This window comes from Paralichthys olivaceus, chromosome 12 (genome assembly GCF_024713975.1).
Source record: "Paralichthys olivaceus isolate ysfri-2021 chromosome 12, ASM2471397v2, whole genome shotgun sequence".
Taxonomy (NCBI): Eukaryota; Metazoa; Chordata; class Actinopteri; order Pleuronectiformes; family Paralichthyidae; genus Paralichthys; species Paralichthys olivaceus.
In genome coordinates, this window is record NC_091104.1 from 10,863,899 (window position 1) to 10,884,543 (window position 20,645).

The 20,645-nt window shown below is 41.8% G+C and overlaps 1 protein-coding gene across 1 annotated transcript in view; it reads right to left on the bottom strand.

Moving 5' to 3' along the window:
- dph6 (diphthamine biosynthesis 6) overlaps positions 1-20,645 on the bottom strand; it is a 57,585-nt gene that overhangs the window by 12,534 nt on the left and 24,406 nt on the right. Inside the window, exons 9-13 of the mRNA XM_020097836.2 lie at positions 20,005-20,155; positions 19,413-19,538; positions 17,947-18,076; positions 17,630-17,804; positions 73-321 (exon numbers count right to left, since the gene is read on the bottom strand). Coding sequence (XP_019953395.2) covers positions 73-321; positions 17,630-17,804; positions 17,947-18,076; positions 19,413-19,538; positions 20,005-20,155 — 831 coding nt within the window. The remainder of the gene's footprint in view (positions 1-72; positions 322-17,629; positions 17,805-17,946; positions 18,077-19,412; positions 19,539-20,004; positions 20,156-20,645) is intronic.

Here is a 20,645-nt window from a genome sequence, read left to right on the forward strand (position 1 = left end):
CCAGACGTAGCTCTTCTCCTTAACAACTGGAACATATTTCATAAACAAAAATCTCATTCCACATGGGCTGACCTGCTCTTCCTCTGCGGCCGTCAGCATGCTCTCCCAAACAGCTCTGACGACAGGGATGTCTTGATGTCTCGTGGTGTAGCAGTGAGCCTGGACGACATGAGCAAGAGTCAAGCTGCTGATCACAGCCTCCAGAACCTTCTTCACATGGCTGAAGGACAAGTGGGCCTGTCTTCTGGTGCCGGCCTTCATCAGCTGCAGGGTACACGGCACCAAAGCAATTTGGCCTGCACAGAAAACGGACTCATCTACCTGGAGAAAAGAACACAGAAGAAAACACAGTGTTGAGACTAACTTAAGTTATAAAATATTTAAACACACAATTATAAACTTGAACATTGAGTTGCTATTCAATCAGAAAATTAGCCATCAAGATGATAATTTAGTTTAATTAATAAAATAAGGTACAATCAGTGAGGTGTTATAATCAAATTAACATTAATTAAAATCATATGTTTAAGTAGCAGTGCATTAATTAACAAGTTCCACCTCTCCTGTTTTTCAGCATCTTATCACCAACAATTTTCATTTCACAGTAATAAAGCGAGCAGGTATTCCGCTAGAAGCCTGCCAACGCATCTCCGTGGCACCAATGTTATTTATGAGCATAATTAACGATGTGATAATAAGCTCAATTCTCTGTTAAATACCTCGAGCGTCTTGAAAAATCTATCTGTTTAATGCAGAGAGGCGACTTGGGATGAGATGTGAGGTGTCATTAAGGAGGTCAGGTCTTTAGAGACCCTGAGGCTCACCAATGTGTGAGGTTGGAGGGTATTAGTGCCGGACACTAGCTGCTGGTCAATGCAAATAGATGCTGGTGACATGTTGACAATTCCAGGCCAACACAGGGACCCTGGACCCTTATGCAGATGTCAAGGGAGGATCAAGGAGGTCTGAATCAATTGATACTTGGCCCGAGACATGATACTTTGCTAATTAGCAAAGGCAGCTTAGGGTATCATGTTTCACATTGAGGTTACCATGGTTAAAGCAGAATACAGGTACAAGTTCAGATTTAAGCTCTAAACCAAACTTCTTCGCACACTAATATCAAACAAAGTGTTTCATCAAAACAACACGTCTCCATTTCCTCCCACTGTCCTGAAATGAAGCCAAAATATCCCGGTTACAATCGCTGCCATCTTGCAATGATGACGTCATCAAGAGCCTGTGCAGTAGTAATCATGGAGGGGAGCCGTGGTTTCGAGGTCCCACCAATACATTAGTCGACCAATCAAGAGTCAGTCTCAGCTGTCAATCATGAAATTTCACCCCACATTTATAGCATCAAATAACTAATGGAACTCTGTAAAGCGCATACCTCTGCCAAAGCCCAGTTATTTTCATCAGGATTCATGAATACCCTGGGAAAGTTGTGAAAATGTCTCTCAAAAAAGAAGTTCCTGGACCCCCACCAAACTTATATGGTCTCTTCTGCCATACCGCATGCTTCCAACAAGTTTCGTGGTAATCTGTCCAGTAGTCATAGTGAAATCTTTCCAAGACACAAATAAAATAACACATGGACAGGAGTGAAAACACACCATCCTTGAGAACATGGACATATAGCATATGTCCACCCACCAGGGGGCAATCGAGATGCTTTGCTTTTGGGGAGCCATAACATCGTCCATCTTTATATACAGTCTCTGATATGACACAACTTTAAAAAATGGGAAGTCAATACAGGATAGTTGAAGTGTGTTAAATCTCTGTCTGACAGAAGAAGCACAAGGTTCTAGCTACACAGAGCTAGAAGGAGGACATGGTGGACGTGCTTATTTCAGATTGGTGTTTAATCGGATGGGTCTGAAATGATCCCCCAGCTCCTGGGTTCACTTGTCAACTGTGATAAATTGTCAGCTTCCACCTCTGCTGATGCAACTTGCTGGGACAGCACGGGAGACGAGAGATGAAGTGAGGACGAGCAAGAGGGGTACGAGTGAGTGAAGGGGAAGAAAGGCAGGAGATAAGGCCCTCGCTGCTTTCAACCAGTCGGATCAATCACCACATCATTTACCTGAGAACGTGATCTGCCCGAGAGCCTTTGTTACTACGTCTGCCTCACATAAAAGCCAGATTCACACACATCAACAACAAATTGTCATTGGCATTTCATTTATGAGCCATCAAATGCCATCATATCAACTCCAACAAAGAAGAGCTCCATCAGGTTGGACGGAGGGCCATAATCTTTTAACAAGCTTGTCCCAATGAAAAGCTCTGGCTCGATTCTGAATTCATAAAGGTCGGCTACCATTTGTCGATTTGAATATCAAAAGGGGCTCGCGTGGGGCCCCTTGACTGTTAAAGGCAGACTCCCATAGCTTCTACCAAGCAGGTGTGTGATGATCAATTATTAAGGATCCCACTCTGGTTACTCTTAGTGGGAGGTGGAATTGGGGATTTGGGGGTTTGCGGCGGTGGGGGCACATCTTTCTGTAGTGAACCTGGATGGGGGGGGGGAGACAGTGGCGAAGGCAGAGCGAATACTATTTACATAAAATTAACAGTTCAAAAGAATGAGTTCACACACCAATCAAACTTGTTAATTGACTGTCAATGGAGTGTCCCTGAATATACAACACAACTACATTATTCATCTTTGGCTTTGACAGGAAAGACAGTCCAATTTGCATGGGCGTTCTAAACGTGATCAACAACCACAATGCCACATGCATTTTTAATAGGCGGGAGATGAGATCTTTTAATATTCATAAGGGTCAAACAACTGCATATGACATTAAACTTTCTATAACAAGGTAAGTATTTTTCAAATGCTAACCTTAGCGGTCTAAATGGCCCACAGAGAGAAGGGAAGACACGCTGCTGTCTAACAGTGCTCCCACTGAATCAATAATGCACGTCCATGTTGGTTTACTACTGTTCTTCTGTTTCTTAATAATGTTTGATATTTGCTGGCATAATTCAAAGGGTTTTTAGATATTTCATCTTTTATAAATAGACTTTTAAGGCAAAAATATACAGTTTTAATTATGTTTTTATCAGAGGAAACACAGTGGGTGTGCAAGCATGATGACGATGATAGAGCTATACCTCGATATCAATATTTGATATTTGAGTTATGTTGTCGAGCTGAAGTCAGAATAGTCAGTGGCTCCAAAGTTTCTTTGTCTTTTTTTTTTTTTTTTCCACGTGTCAGATTTAATTTTTCCTCTTTCAAAATGAAATGAATCATTACTTAAAACATGAAAACTGTGAACAACAATATCGATGGAGACAGGATAAACAAAAATACTGAGTTTTCACCCAGTCTTAACAATAAATATCGACTTTGACAGAAACATCAAAATAATCTTTTAACAGGCTCTCAGCCAAACACACTTCCAATCAGCCGGTTCATTTTTATTACTAACTATGCTGGTTCTTGCCTTTATGCTTTATCGACCTTTATTTCATGGCTAAAACACCATCATTTCTCTAATAAACCCAATGACATACCAAAAGGTCACCAACCTCAAAGACATTCTCTGTCCATCTCTGTGAGCTGCAGACAGTAACATATATGTAAATGTACTCAGGAAGCGCCTGCCTGTGTCCGCTCCCAGCCCTTAACGGTGTCTCATTTCAGGCTGGTGTGTCTGAGGTGTTTCTAATTGCATTTTTTGTCAAAGAGCTCCCAGAGATGACCAGACAGTGCTAGACTATATTCACATTGGTGTTGGAGCCCTCTGGGCCCCCATCGTGTTGAGGACGTCTCCAAGTGTCATTAGCCGAGCCTTCGAATGGTACACATGAACTGGGCGAAGCCGGGATAAAATGACCTGGTATTGATGAACAGTCAGGTTTTTTTTCTGCCAGGTTCCAAGGACAGAGAGAGGTGGAAAACTGCTCCAGCGGTCCTATCAGATATGCTAATGGTCACATTTCTCCCCATTGAGACCTCATGCATAATTTAAACAGGAAAATGATAATACAAAGCCTGTAAAAAAGGTTAGATTAATATGGTGTAACTTTTCCCTTATGCAAGGACACATGTAACTAAGCTAAAGGGGTAATGGCCATACAGTATCAGGATGGGTAATTCCATCCAACATGTAATTAGTATTTGTGAGTTGTCTGTCCGTGGTGATGTTCCTACATGGTTTCAAACTGCTCTCAAATTACATCAAAATGTCAACTTATGTGACGAATATTTACTTTGCTTCTCTCCTAGAGATTCAAGGTTTGTAGAATACATCACAACATACATATTTGCAACGCTTCCTTAACCCTTTTTCAAAGTAAAAGCATTTTCTGTTTCGTTTGTTTTAACAAGGTTTTGACGGTTATCGCAGGGCCGTAAGATGCAAGGCTCCAACCTGTAGTGTGCTGGGATTAATATAAGTGCAGTATTCATATCAGAAACCCCACTTCGATGCAGGCACGCTGCCAGTGCGAACAACACGCAACTACACGCAGCAGATCCGAGGCACAGCAGTGTCTGGACCGGGCTTTACAGTATTTGAAACAGGCCATGTGGTGCCGAAGATAAGATGCAAAAATCTCCTGTGAATGGGTCTCCTTGCATTACATTGAATGTGACAATGGCAATTCATAACTTGTGTCAACATCGAGATGGATTTTCTTTGTCATGTTTCAGGTGAATCACCAGGAAACTATAATCACAGCTGCATGATCAGCCTTGAGGGGCTCGTCACTTGAGAGGACATCCAGACAGTTGTTCAGTCAGGGTTTGATGCTGTCTTTTCTTCTTACTGCCACTTCAATCTTCAGAACCAAGACAATGCTGTATACACCCTGGAATCCGAGTTCTCTGAGCTCACATACCTGCTGTTTCTAACATTTGAGTGCTGGAGCTTCTTTAGAAACATCTTCTGACACATAACCGTGGAACATTCATTCATCAGTAAATTTACAGGTGACAATGTTTAAGATATCAGAAGATACAACAATTTATCATCAACTAACGACTCAACTCAATGTAGTTTAGGATAGTGATATAAATGAAAGAACAAAAATTGATAAGACAACACTTTCATTCAGCATTCAGTTAGTAGACGTTGGTAGCGCTAGTCACATTATGAGATAATCATCCAAAATTTCTAGAAACTATTAATTCTGCTGTGGATATCACGACTTTCTTGACATCTTAGTCTGTGTCTTCTAACGCGTCTGACGCTGCTTTGTTCTCATGTGGGATTCTCCCAACTTTCTGCTGACTTTATACAAGGTGGCCATGCAAAGTCCGCAGATAATCCGAAGGCTCTCACTCGGACATGTGTGAATGCAGATGTCCTCCGGAGAAAGTGCGGATGATCTCTGGAGTTCAGTGCATGTCTGGCAGCAGCTTCAGCTTCATTTATTTCAGATACTGTCTTTCTTGGTCGTTCACTCACACGGTCTCTCTCTGTCACTTTCACAGTGTCAGTGTTAATCACAGACTCTTTATCGTTATTCATTCTCACTTTCTTGGCGATTTATATGATCCGTAATCCATTCAGCCACTTCTTCAGTCATTCACTGTCAGTCACTCATTCATACGGTCTTTACAAACGCATGAGAGAAGAACTGTATGATTTTGATATTTTATGTTTGTGTTAACTGACTATTGTTCAGACAGACTGTACGAGTAGGTTAAGTATTTACTGTATATTTTAAGGTGCGGATACGTTTGTGTATTTGGCCTAAATGTGTCTTTTTTTAAAACTTTCAAGGCTGATGGGGGAGGGGTTCAAATTAAGCTTCGAAGACGTTTAGTTTTTCTTTTAAATATTTTAAAGGTCTTGTTTGTTACTATTAAAACAATGTGTTTTAAAAAGACATGTGAGATGTGTTTTAAATACACTGTATTTAAAAGCTGTAAATTACAAAAACAGTAAGACACAATTCATTTTGCACCAACATGTTGGCAACCCAGCAGCCAGTTCTTTAACAGTAACACATCTAAGATCTTTTGAGACTTGTTTACAACCTCACCGGGGAGTTCAGGGGTAAAGCGGTGCATCTTTGGGCCACTTTGAAGGCTTTCAAACACACTGCTAAAACTTTAAGATTATTTCCGAAAGTTAAAATGTGTGTGTGTGAGCAGCACTGGGTCAGATCCACACGCAGGAGTCTACTTTTACAGTGTGTACACGATCTAAATCTTCATTTGACATATAAACTATTTTAAAATGGGACATTACGTCTTCCACTTTTAATCTCTTATGGAACATTCTTAATATATGTGACAAATTTCCAAACTTACATCTTTTTCTTCTCTTGAATATTTTAGGGTTGGCAAACAGCTCAAGATGGTTGAAAATGTAGGGATCAAAAAAAGGAAAAAAAAACTGAGGTTGAAGTTTTGTTGAATGTGTTTAAGTGCATATATTATTTCTGCGTTTTGTTGGGGATTTGATGTGCAACGGCTGTTTAATCCTTGTGTGGTGGATGGCAGTTTGTCAGGGATGTGTGCTGTGATTTCATCTTGAACTGGCTTCAAGTCTGTGGGGCTCTTTCAGCATTAGCGCATTCAAAGCAGATCACGTCTGGGAGTGGGAAATGATAAGAGATGGGCTCATGTTGTGCTGCGCCCTGAGGAAATCCTGCCTCTTCTGACACCTCATTTCTACAAATACAAACCTTTCAGGAGAACCACAACCTCTCTCCCCTCTACAGAATCTCTCCCCATGTTAGGCTTCTCATTTAAGGCATCGTTGCAAGGGGGAGGGAGACATTTGCCTTTTGATATTCCCTCCTTTTTCTCCCTCCACTATCTCTATTTTTTCCCCTCCTGTTTGTGCTCCAGTTTGAGCCTAACCCTTGTATGCTCAACTGTCACAGAAAATCAGTGTTACTTAAACGGCGACATAAATAGCCATATGAAGTGCACAAAGACAGGCAAGTATAGGGTATTCCTGAACGCACTCTCTCAGGTCCCAAACTGTACATTCACTCACAAAACAAACCATAACAATATGGTTATTACGATGACAAATTTAAAAGAATACTTAAAATATGCAACTATATTGAGCCATTGTTGGGGCAACGTGTGGTCAGTCTGAGGCAGGGACACTGGCCTTTCCCCCACCCCCACCTTCTGTATGCTTACGTCTGTTTTTCTATTGTGCCTGTTATGTCTGCCCTCGACATGCCCATTTCATAGACACTGAACCGTGTGGAGGAGTAACACTGTCATGTCAGCTCTGGTCAACTTTGTGTTGGTCAGGAGCTGCCGCTCAGTACCATGACCAAGGTCAGGGGAGACTGACTGGATGCTCGGGGACACATGTGAATAATCATAAAAAAACGAATAAATAAATCTTTCCACCATCAGCAATTTTTTTTTTTTACAACACAATAAATATAGTTTTGATAAATTTTGGCCTGGTTGTAGCGTTGTGTAAACTTAAGATGTTGAAGTGAAGAAATGAGATCAAATAAAAAGAAAATACTTAAAACTGATGTTTATAAAATTGTTTGTCGCTCTGGAGCACTGTGCCACACCAGAGCTGGGCTGTGGTTTGGAGAGTGACGGAGGGGCATGGTTTTTCATTGCGTTAGGCAAAATGCCCCTGCTGCCTTCAACTGTCCTGACATCACATTTTTTGACAAATTGGTTGTGAGGCTTTTACGACTGATGCACATATCGCAAAAATCATTTCTGCCAAGCTCCCTCTATGACCTGCCCGTGGGACATGACAAGCCCCTCCATGCATCGCTCTATCAAACCGAATCTTTCCAGGACAATGCAAATTATGACAAATTCCATCATCCTGCATTATGCGCTTTCCCGCTAATCTCCCTAATTCGAGAGAATCGGGAGGGTCTCGCTGTTTCAGCTGAGGGGCATGTTGTCTGATTGAATGATGCTGAAACTGCAACACTCAACCCCCGTTCTTTCTCCCTCCCCAGCTGTGACCATCTCGTCTCTTCTGTCTTTTCACATTTTTTTATTTTATATGAAGCTGCGTCTCTTAGTCTGGCTGGTAATAGAAGCACTAACTTAACCTGGGCACAAAAGAATTATGTCAACACGAGGCGCTGTGGCACCACCACCACAGTGTGACTGTCACTTGTGCTGACGTGGAGCCAGTCTGTGTGTGATATGAAGGATTGGACCACAGATAAAAGAGTCGACTCTGGACAAGACAGTGTGAATGACTAAAACAAACCAGCCTGTGACCCAGCGACATGAAACTACTGATCCAGAGAGGACTACACACACTCACACACACACACTCACACACACACAGACACACACACATCCTTTCTCCCTTGTCCTGTTACTGTGCTTGTAACAGACGCAACACGTAGCTCAGTATCCACAAATAAAAGATGAAAAACAGACAAACAAAAACTGAAAGACAGGATGAACAAGACAGCACAGAAAATGCAGAGAAGAGCAAAAAAGGCATGTAGTTCCTTCTCATCTCAGAAGATGGCAGTATGGCTGCATTAAAAGGGCAGCTGGGTTATCGGCAATCCTGTACATACTCACAAAGTCCTTTCAGTCCACGGACAGGCTGGCTAGACAGCATCAAAGTCTCCATGGATTTCCTTTTTTTCTTTTCTTTTTTCAAAATACTTGCAAAAAATTCCACCACTGAAATCCAGATTTATGGATGAAAAAGAAAAAATTATTTTAGAAATTATATGTAAAAATGTTTTGGATGTAAGAATGTTTTTTCTTCAAAAGGATTGATTTGTATTTATTTTTATCAATGAAAACCAATAATGCACCGATAAAGAGATGTATCTGAAAATATCAGAAAAGAAAAACTATACATACAAGAAATACTTTTGAATTATTAAGTGTTATTTTACTGAAAATATGTACCAGACGTAATAATATTCTCACTATAGCAAAACGATAAAATACAATATGCAGCAGATGTACTGAATCCCTGCAGAAAAATATAGAAAATATTAAAACATTTTTATAAGTGCATCAAATTCAACTCAATAAATTCTGACATGTGGAAAATATTGTGTACTCTATATTACACTGGATGAACTCTTAACATGAACGTCTCATCTTCATAAAATTACCTCTAGACTCGCGGGGCATGACATTCCCTCACATAATAAATCTATAATATCAATAATAAATATATATCAAGAGTGAACATGCTGATATGTCCGCAGTAAAGAAAAAACACACGAGGCTGTATATTATTCATCTGTAGCAGTTTTTTGCCTCAGTAGTGAATGCTTTGATGACAATGGCATTTGAAAAATGAATGACCCAGGTTAAAAGTTACTGCTCAGAAGAAATGCTCCGCATGAAATTTATGATGAAGAGAGAGGCCAAAAGTAAAATGGAATGTAAACGCTAACTCTTCCCTGAACCTGTAGTCTTTAAATAAATGAGGATAAAGTGGCGATGCTAGCCCAACACACTGTTGCATGTGGATGTAATAATTGTTTCTACCCAGAGGCGCTCGCCACCACTTGTAATGTGTTCAACTCCTGCAACTACGGAAACATAATAGAGAGAGCATAATACTTATAGAAATTATCTATAATAGCCGTTTCCTTAAATACAAAATCTGCAGCACAGTGGTGCAAAGAACAGTCAGTAGGTGAATCTGCAGGAGTAACAAGACAGAGCTCACCACCTCTCAGTCTGGGCTGCTGATAATTGTTACAAAGCACATGCTAGTGGTAACATTTCACTCATGTCTCCCCATCATTACTTTTTTATTCTATGCAAGCAAAATGTTTTACTGATAATATTTTTTAACAGTACATATTTTCCTATTTTACATTTACATTCCCCTAATGTTTGTGTGTCTACTGATTTGGATAAAAAGATTCTTGGTAAAATGTTGTAAGGGTGTGTGTGTGTCCTGTCTGCATTTGCCACATGTGTATATTTCACATGGAGCATCTTACAGGCCTTCCCTATTTGTGTGTTTTTGTGTGCATTTGTGTGTGTGTCTGTGTGTGCGTGAGTAGGCGTGCGTGCGTGTGTGAAGGCCCTGTCAGCTATGCCCTCTCGTCACTGCAGGGGGAAGAAACACACCCGGGCAGCTCTGAATATAGTGGCTAGTTACCATAGTAATGGGATGGTCATACGTCTCTCCTCTCTCCGACAGTGATGGGAGTGGACAGGACACGCCGCTATGCTTTTTATCTATGCATCTGGTATTCAGTTATTTCATTCTGCATATAAAAAGCCAAGGCAAGCCACCTCTCCTCCTTCACAATTCAAACAGAGGGGTGAAATGGGAAGTAAATAGTTGGATACGGGGTAATAATTCACACATGGGACTACAAATAATTGATGTGTTTTGACTGAGTGTTTGTGATTGCGATTGTAATAGCGCGAGTGTCTTGGCAGATATCAGCCGTGGTGGGATCTTTACATGACGCGTTTCAGATGCCTTCCTGATGTCTCTGAACCATTCACCCCACGAACTACTCATCAGCTGTGACAAAGTGAGAAGCAAACAAACATGCACACACGCAGAGACACACATGCACACATGCTTTATCGCTCAAAAAGCATCTATCGGATACAATTCTATCGATCGATCCTATAACACAACAACCATCATGTTTTTTTTTTATAAATCTTCAGCGGTGAGAGATTCTTATACAATCAAGACGTTTCGATATGAACACCAAAGAGTGTGTCTCTTGAGACTTCCTGTTTAAAATGATTTCGTGGAACATGTCCACCTGTGTGTCCATGCATGACATGAGACACAATAACACATAAACATTTTGACATATATACACACACATATATGTTTTTCTTATTATCTTATTTCCACTAGATATAATAAATATTGTATCTATTATACCCTCATCTCTCTACAATACTTAGTATGCCTACATGTGTGTACGATTTGTGCATGTATGTGACTGGGGAGGTGGGTGATGGCTGTGGCAATCCTGTCTCTGCTTCCTATGGCTTGTTGACATGAACCAATGCAGTCAGGCACCAATAATACATGAAGAGCTGTTCAAAGGCAATTAGGATCAGTTGTCAGGGCCGGGCCCATTAATGAGTGGGAGTGTGGCAGGGGCCAGGGCAGAGGCACAGCACCGGCGTAGGCGACCGCCTGAGAGCCGATGTACTCTGACAGATCCAGTCCTTCCCCTGTCCTCGTCTGGTACAAGCTGATACCAGCCTGTGTCCACGTGGTGCCGCGGCTGCGGCAGCAGTGGAAGTGGCGGTGCAGGATAATGTAACAAAGAACGCACTGACTCCTGAAAATGACTACTGCCATGGCAGGTCAGCCTCTGTGCGGCCACGGCGAGATAGAGAGAGAAAGGGGGGAAGTGGGGCGTGGGGGATAGTGCGGGAAGGAACATAATTACCTCTGCTGCTATCTACCACTTCCCATAAAACTGCCCGCTAATCAGATTAAAAAGGTGGTCTGCTTTGACCTCTCACATACATGAGGCAAAAGTTCTCATCAGCTCCAGCTCTGTCCCAGGATGGAGAGCTCTGACCCTGTATTGTGACAGACATACATCTTGGCATGTGGAGCTGGATTAGAGGAAGGGGAGGGATGTCCTGTTCATGATATAACTTTCAAATGTTTTCATCTGCATGTTTGTTAGTTAGTTAGCAGGATTACGCAAAAACTACTGGAACAATTTATCACGACCCAGATCTAGGAAATAATTCATGAAAAATCACGTGTATTAAGTTCACTAATATCTATGAGTCTGTGGTGCATCTTGAATTTAAGGGGACTATTGGGCCTTGGCAGTGATGTGCACACTATATAGTATAGTTGTATATAAGATGTACTGAGATATATTGAAGATGCATGCATACATGTCATGGGTTTACAAACCTGCACTCAAGCAAACATTTGTCAACAAATGTAAAAGGTATGAATCTATTAGTGGTGTGATAATGAGTACACATAATTGTCTGTTTTGTTTGTCTTGCATCTATTTGCATGTCGCTGAACGTACTTTGAAGGCTTTGTTTCCATCCCGTCAGTCATGAGCGTGTAACACTGAGTCAAATGTGACTCACTTTAATGACCCAACCAGTTTACCTTGTCATACAGCCAGGGCCCATCACAAAGAGCACACAGGTGTCTGAGGTGTATGTGCGTGTCTGTGTGTCTTGGTAAGACCTGGCCTCGGGGCATACAGCCGGCATCCCATTGTGGTGAGGTCTTCCCAGGTTTGATCAGTGGGTTTCGTGTGTGTCCGGTTCAAGTGAAGACAGTTGACCCCGGTGTTTGGGTAGGATGAGTAAAGCCTACAGAGACAGACTCCAGTGATCTTCAGAGACAGGAACTGAATCAAAGCTCGCCAGGGAGAGGCTCTGAGGTGAAGCTCGACTGTCAGTCAAAACCTTTTCTGACTCTCTCCAGACAAAAGGTTCAACTCATTGCACAGAATTCAGGCATCCAGGAGAGGAAGCAGCCAGCCTGTTCTACTTGTGCCCGTCAGTGAAACGAAAACAAAAACAAATCAGTGTTAACATCCTGCGCTGCAAGTTGGAGCGAGTAGCTACACGTGCTGAAGAGCGCTGTAGTTTTGAGTTGCCTTCAATCTCACCGCTGCTCTCGAACTGCTGAGCCTCCAAGACCTAATTTTTCATGGACTCAATTACTCGACAACTGTTCTCCTCCTTGCCCCACCCCTGCCTCCGTGCCTCGTCTCCCCTCCTTCTCGGTTGGAAGCGATCATTTGTTCTTTTATTAAAGTTGATAACATCCCTCGTATTGTCTGAGTGTGCACGCCAGAGAGCCGCCCCTACTGTTCTTGCCTCCAGCGTTTCGTATTATTGGTGCATTATTTCACGCATGCCCTCCTCTTTTATCAAGCGCTTTTAAAGTAATGTTAATAGACTAGAAAATTGAGACATTTATGAAGTATGGGCCGTGTTTATGAAAAAATCCATAAAGTATGACAGGGAGAGGTGAGATAAAAGCAAGGTTTTAATAGATTATGGCAAACAGGGGAGAGGCGTCAGATGCTGACAGGCACCTCCTCCGAGATCCTTCATATTTTATGGGATTAATTTTGTTGTATTAGAAATGAAGTTAAATGTCCTAATTAATCTGTTCATGCTGCATGAATACCTCCCTGGGCGTAGACACACGCACACACACTGTTTTTTGGCTAATTACTCCTCTGTGGTAATTGAGGTAGATATAACCTCTAGATGCAGGCTGAGGAAAGTTTGGGGAGGTGAAGGGGGTGTTTGATGCGGTGGTGGGTGGGGTTTGTTGAATTGTGCAAGTTGGCTCTTTTACAGTAGAGAAACATTCTGGGTGAGAACAACAAACAATAAAACCAAAGCGCTTTGCTTAATTTCTGCTATTCATCACAATTTTTTTTAGCTTTCTCATCCACCACTCTAGTTTATATTTAGCTGTCTACCCTTTGATTATTCTGTAGTGGTACTGATGGGCCTGGATATCGTCCCAAACTCATCGTGTACTATTTGTTCTCTCACAACATTTCTAATGGAAAACACTGAAATATATTTGTATGTCGTTATTAAACTAGAAATATGGTGCTGCTGTTATATGCCTCCACCAGCCAATGCAGTTTCACTCAACATGTTTTCTTTTCCATATGAGGTCACCAAGACCTTTGAACACTAAAATCTAATCAGTTCATCTTTGAGCACAAGTTACAACTGGTCAAAATTTGACAGAATTCCCTGAAGGCAGATCTGGAATATTGTATCATTGACCTCCCAAACCTATTCAGTTCATCCTTGAGTGCAACTGAATGTTTCTACTGAATTTGAAGACATTTTTGAGGAAAATTCCTGAGATATCTTGTTGACCAGGCGGACAGACCTCCAGCCACAGCCTGTTGACTGCGTGGAGGCAAAAAATGCAAATGAGAGATGATACCTCAAAAGATGTATATATTGTGGGGTGTTCTTGCCAACACAAAGTCTGCGGTGCATTTGTGTAACCACAACTTCAAACTGCTTTGGGAGATTTTCATCATTTTAAGTCATCACTGTCTGTATCCTTAAAATAATCGGTGATAATGTAAATATTTTGTTGGTTGAAATTTACAAATCAAACAACAGGCTTCAAATGAGCAAAAAAAAAATCCCTCTCTTTTTGGTTCATGGGCAGCTCCACCTCACCATGTCCCAGCCTGACCTCTGAATTCTTCATCAAATAAGTCGGACAAAGTTTGGCTCATTGTTTTTAGACATTTTGACTCATGTAAGAAGATTATTCAAATCCCCGCACCCCGCCTCAGTACACCCCCCCCCCCCTTTAATGGTAACTGGCAACGTCAGATTCACTTCTCCCTGATACCTCGCAGTCCACTTTGACAATTTTCAAAATCCAATGCAAATCCTATCGTGGGCTTGTGCACAACGGTCTTCCACAATATTGACTGTCACTCACAATTAAGGGAATGAGGGAAGGGGGGGGGAGTTGGTGTTCACCAGCAACCCGAGGCTAGCGCTGCCTGCTCCCCAAACGCGGCCCGCAGAATCTGATCAGTGAGTATAATTTCCCAGCAAACATCCCAAGGGTGAGCCACTTACCTTAACAAGAAAGAGGAGATGTTTAACAACCATTCAACTGATAGTCTTTCCATTCATAGCTGGTTTGACTATTGTGTTTGCATCTGTAAATGAAAATCTGAGGCGAACGTGAAGGACCAGGCACCATTCATTTAAATTGAAGTGGAAAATGTCCTGCAGTTTGAGACTCCTTCACTCTGAAGTTTTAGTAATTGATAGGTCAATTTTTTCCATCTGGCAACTAATAAGCGTAATCGTCTTTTATTGGTACAAATGGATTCCTGTGTAAAACAGTGGAACTGCTGGCTGAGGACACAGACCCATGCTCTTTTTTTCCTGCTGTTATGCTAATGCAACAGAATAGTTTGAAAGCTCCTTCTAAGAAACAAGTGACAGAAGATGCAGTAATAACTTTTATTTCTTTTAAAACTACACCATTACTCGGCTTTTGTTGCAATGAGATGACTTGTTTTGATATTTTGCAAGAAGAGCAGGGTGTCTGAGAGCATGTTTTGTTTTTAATGAATTGACTGATGTAATAAAAGAGTGACATTTCTTATATCTTAATTAGATCATGCAAATTGCATCCAAAATGAATGAAAGTCAAATTTGCATTAGATCTCGCAGATAAGACGGCAAAACAAAACGGCAAAAACTTTGATTCTGCAAGACTCACAAACATGTTGCCAATAATACAAAATATGGTGAATGGAACCTCTTAACACATGTCAATCAGCTACGCAACAATATGACACAATGTAAAAACAAAGCATAAATTAAACCACTGTTTTGGCCTTTATAGCTTGCAGCTTTTACCTTAGCTATTATGCATTAACATCAAATCCACCAAGACGATCCCCAGATTTGACATGATAAAGGTTAACTAATTCTTTAAATCAAGTCAGATCTGAATCTGTCAGTGTGCCAGGCCGGGATGACATTCAGTCAGCCTGCCATTACCGAGAGCTGGAGCTGAGAGATATGACAAGTGAGACGGATAGATGAATGGATGGATGGAGTGTGAAGATCCAGCATCCATCACAAGCCAATTTCTAATGCAGTTTCCCTCTACCTCCCACCCTACTGGCCTTCATCGTGGAGACCTGCTGTGGTCAAATCCTGCGGCGCCGGCGTGCCATGTTCTGTCAGTAGCCATGTGCTCCCTCTCAAACCACTGGACTCTTTCAAAATGAACGCACAGAGCTGGACAGTGATTGCTTTATAGCCATGCAAGACACTAGATTGTGTCTCATTAACAAACAAGAAAGGAAACAATTAACCAGAATAACTAAATGAAGAGAACTATCACTTGCTATTTATTTTCTCACAAAAACTCCTCTGATGCTTGAAAATGACTACATTATCTAGAAGTAATTAAGAACACATATTCATCTTCTAATCATCTCAAGTTCAGCCCGCCTCCAAACCCCCTCGGATCCCTCTTTTAATTACCAATTCTTTTCCACAGAGAGTGGATGTGGTGGGCTCCAGGTTATTTGGTCTCAGACAGCAGAATTTCAGTCTCTGTTGTTGCCAGAGCCCGGTCGCCATGGTGTCACATGGCAACAGTCACCAAGGAAAATTTGTCATTAAGACGGAGTCGGCGTGGTACTGCCGTAGAGGAGGGGTGGCACCGCGTGCTTGCTCACAGCAAGGGGGTAATTGTATCAATATGTAAAAATCTCTTGCTGTACTGAAGAGTTGTTAATACACTTTTGATCAAATTAAGTCACTGCAGCGTGAAGGAGAAGCAAACACACAGAGAGACGACAGGGTCGCTGTGCACGGCTCCGAGCAAGCAAACTCCGCTCATTGTTTCCCCAAACTACTTTGGATATGAATGATCATTAGAGGCATGAAGAGATTAAGACTGTTTTCCAGATGCAATCGCACATGCCCACAGCTGACTTCAATTTCATGTCTCAATGAGACTCTATTGAGGAAATCAAACACCGTTGTTATGTAAAAAACCAACCTGACTCTGTAGGTTACATCCCAGGAATCCAAACTGCACAAGATCCTCTGAGCTTCGGTGACACACTGGTGAGATATGCCGTCAGGCTCGAAACAAATGGCTAATCCACACATGTTCTCACTCATGGACGGATTTGGCTGCAGGATCAAGGACAGTGTGGAGGAGATGGACACTATCCTTGTTGACAGTACCTTGACAAGCATAATCCCATACAATACACACTGGGTAAACAAAGCGCCAAGCCATCCGTGCAACCACGGCCCACACTTCCTCTGCTCTGCCTTTGAATTCCACATTTTTTCTGGGCTTTAAACAATATGAAAGAAGTTCAGATTCGTAGCTTTACAAACAAGTGCAAACATGGGTACGTACTCCGTGCAATAATGTGGATACATATTTACATGTGCACACAAAAGTGATGCTGAGAACAAACTATCACACAGAGCAACAATCACGTCCATCTGAATACATGCATCTGTACAAAACCATAGAAAACACAAACACATACTAAATGCGGTTCTGTTCAGCTGCTTTGTAAGAGTTAAACAAAACAAAGTGTCAGGAGAATCACAAGAGATTCATCATATTAATTCATGACTAACCTTCCCAATATGATACTCTAATTAGCTTTTCTGACAAATTCAAATTAACACCTAACACCTTAAACCAACTAGAATGACATCTACCTCTGCCAAGGCCCAGCAGTCCCCTTCTGAAACCCCACTTAAACTCACTAGATCTGAATTTTTATTTGGATCTTCACCAAATCATAAAGATCACTCCTGCTTAAAAAAAAAGTCAAGCTCCATGAATTATTCTCTGAGAAATCAACGAAAAATGTTGAAAAACACTTTCACACATCAGTCTCACAATGTCAGAAAAAAAAATCCTGCATCTGCGTGCTTCCTTGGGCCATGCCCCACCCCTCCACAAAATTTCATGTAAATCTTTTTAGTAGTTTTTGCGTAATCCTGCTAACTAACAAACAAACAAATGCAATCAAGACATAAACTCCTTGGTGGAAGTAAATACCAGATGGATTAACTCATGATATAAATAATTATCTGTTGTTTCTGGCTGCCATCAAATTCAACCTGTCAGCAATGTACCCATCACCCCCTCCCTGTAGTGGACCTGAACAGTCTTACCCTGACAGCCTGGCTGTAGGGCCCAATGTTGGCTGGGGCCCAGTGGGACAGGCTCTGGACATGCATGGCCTCTCTCTGGTGAAAGCAGCCTTCCTGCAGCGGCTCGGTCCAGTCGTGGAGCAGACAGTCGATCTGCAGCAGCTGACCGGCAGGGAGAGGGGCCTGGACACACACTCTGCAAGAAGAAGAAGAAGAAGGTAATATGGAATGAACGCTGTAGTGAAAACACAGATTGAGAATAAAATGCTTTTGATCTTTTCCACAACTAATACGACAAACACAGACTCAAGGTGTGTATTGTTTTAGTGCAGCTTTACCTGGCTGGAGGGTTTATGCCAAAGTGTTTCTTATAAACTGTGTTGATTGGACCATATTCTTCCATGCTGCTCACATACAAGTGAATCAGGATAATGTCCGTAATCTTCCAACCTCTGCTGTGCAACTCACCTGGACACAGGAAACACACAGTAAAGCATATATTACATTGCAACTGGTTCTTTGAGAATCATCTTTTTAGTTTACCTCCATAAACCTTTCCATTTGTAATTCGTTATACTTCTTACTCTGGGAAAAGTGCAGCTCACAAGGTTACCATTGAATGAATACTCCCGGAGTCTGAGATGTTTGCTTGGGGGCCTGTATTCAATAGCAATTAGGGACCATGTTAAACTGCCAGGCTGTACCTACAAATATTGCGTATCAGTTCAAACAGTCATTTGTACACTACCACGACTGCAGTTAAGGTATAAAGGACATTTTTTCTGACAATGAAAACCTTTGAAGCTGCTTTAAAGTGCTAATGGTGTCTGTCCCCTCTTTTAAAGCAGTTTTAACACATCGTAGACTTTGGGTCCTAACGCAGGCGCAAGTAGCAGCTCTCCCTACGATCATCTGAGGGAGCTTCAAGTTTGTTTTTCCTTTGCCAACATCAGCGTCTCAGACTACTTCGCCTTCATACAAAGAGGTTGTTCATTAAATATTAACTTGTTTAATATTGTCTCTGCACTGTGAAGGCTGTTCAGCTGAGCACCACGATAAACATTAAATATGCTTTTCATCTTTGGCTCCTTTCTCCATCAAACAGGAGAAAGGGAGAGAAAAAAGACTGCGATGCGCTGTAAAAGCCTGCACTTTTAAACTTCTGCAGGGCACAGAAAAAACGATAACCCACCCAACATGACTTCATTGTGTGTGTGTGTGTGTGTGTTTAGAAAGAGGCCTGGTTTGGGTTAAAATGCATGTCCTTGATTGGTGGCCAACACACCAACCCATTCTGGTGACGGATGGAGCATCTGACACACAGGGTTTTTGCCTGCCGGGTTGACAAGCACTTTTGAATAAGGATTGACTTTTCAAGCTCTGTCACACTCCCCCTCGTGTGTTTAGCTGAAACAGCAAGGAGAGAGAAAGACACCCAAGGGACCAAGAAAGATTTCCCCCATAAGATTCTGCCCATTGGTTCTTTAGGGCTTAAAGTGAAGAATGTAGCACAGTACGTCCTGTGGAGTCTGTTTCACTGAGCTGCTTAAATCACCCCTGGACAAAGGAATTCTATATCATCTCCCCTTGATCATGTCAAAGATTATTTTTTTATGCAGAGAAAACATATTAAAATTTAGTTTACTTGTGTGTCGTTCTGTTTTTGTTTTGTGTTTCAGAGACACAAAAAACTTTTTTAGCAGACTAGTGATTGTAGAAACATTTAAAAACACGTCCACAGTTCTTGTTTACTATGTTTTCCTCATAATCTCTTATACTTCCTCTCTTTCACACGTTCCCTTACTTTGCAGCTGTTTGAAAGCTGCCGTCGTCTGGCCCTCGATCCCAGGGACTTGGCTCTGAAGGCCGTTGATGCCACTGATCCACTGATATCCTCTAGAGCTTCTAGGTGAGCAGGATGGAGGGAGATCTGCAGGAAGAGATGCAATGAAATGATGAGGACGAAGGATATTAAGTTTAAAAATCCAAGTAATTTGTGTAAACAGCACTGCAAATGGTCATTCTAGTGCTAATAATGCTTGATGAAGACTGTCAGGACAAAAAAAACAATTATATCATGTTGTATTTGTCTTCATTTATAGCCAATGAGACACATCTCATGCATTGGTGGTTTATGTCAAAGGAGCAACAAATTCAGAGACTGTCACAAATACACTTTGGAAATGACAGCTATGTCAAAGAATCACTCAAAAACACCAGCATCATGAAGCTGGCCGCATGACACAGATTCAGGGAGCACTCACCACACACAGATATCATCTGACACACACACACACACACACACACACACACACACACACACACACACACACACACACACACACACACACACACACACACACACACAAGCATGTCTCACAATAAATGAATCTCACCGTGGCCCTGCTGACAACTGAGGTCACAACTTGATGTAAATTCTTGTTGGTTGTCTTCAGCTTGATCAGCATATTCCACCTCCTCAGTCATCTTGTCAATGGCGCTCTGGCAAGGACAACTACCATGGGGCAAAGCTCTCGCCACCGCATCCTGCGATAAAGCACCACAGGGAATACATCAGGCCAAACGCCCACCAAAGAGCGCGGAGCCCTTTTGCAGAGACAGACAAAATGCTGTATAATTAGCCAACCTTTTCAAATACGCCAGCGTCGCGCGGCCTGTGTTTGTCAGTCTTTCATGACAAGGGGCCCAGACACATATAACTTCAAGGTGAATGAATATGAAACAACATGCTAACATATTCGCGGTTTAGGCGAATGGGGAGTGGTGTTTTCTGATACTGTAGATTCAATCATGCTGCCTGTCAGTCAAAACTCATGACTGGATGCCTGAGACATGTTTTGGATTTCAACAGGGTTTTTCTTTTCACTTATACTACCCTCTGCTACTTCTTTAAATAACAAATCATTACCATTCTCTGAGGCATACATATTACCTGCCAAATCCTGCTGGGCGTCACACATTTGAATACATATTTCATCTTTCCTCAACACCCCTCTCAACACTCACTCACCCCCCT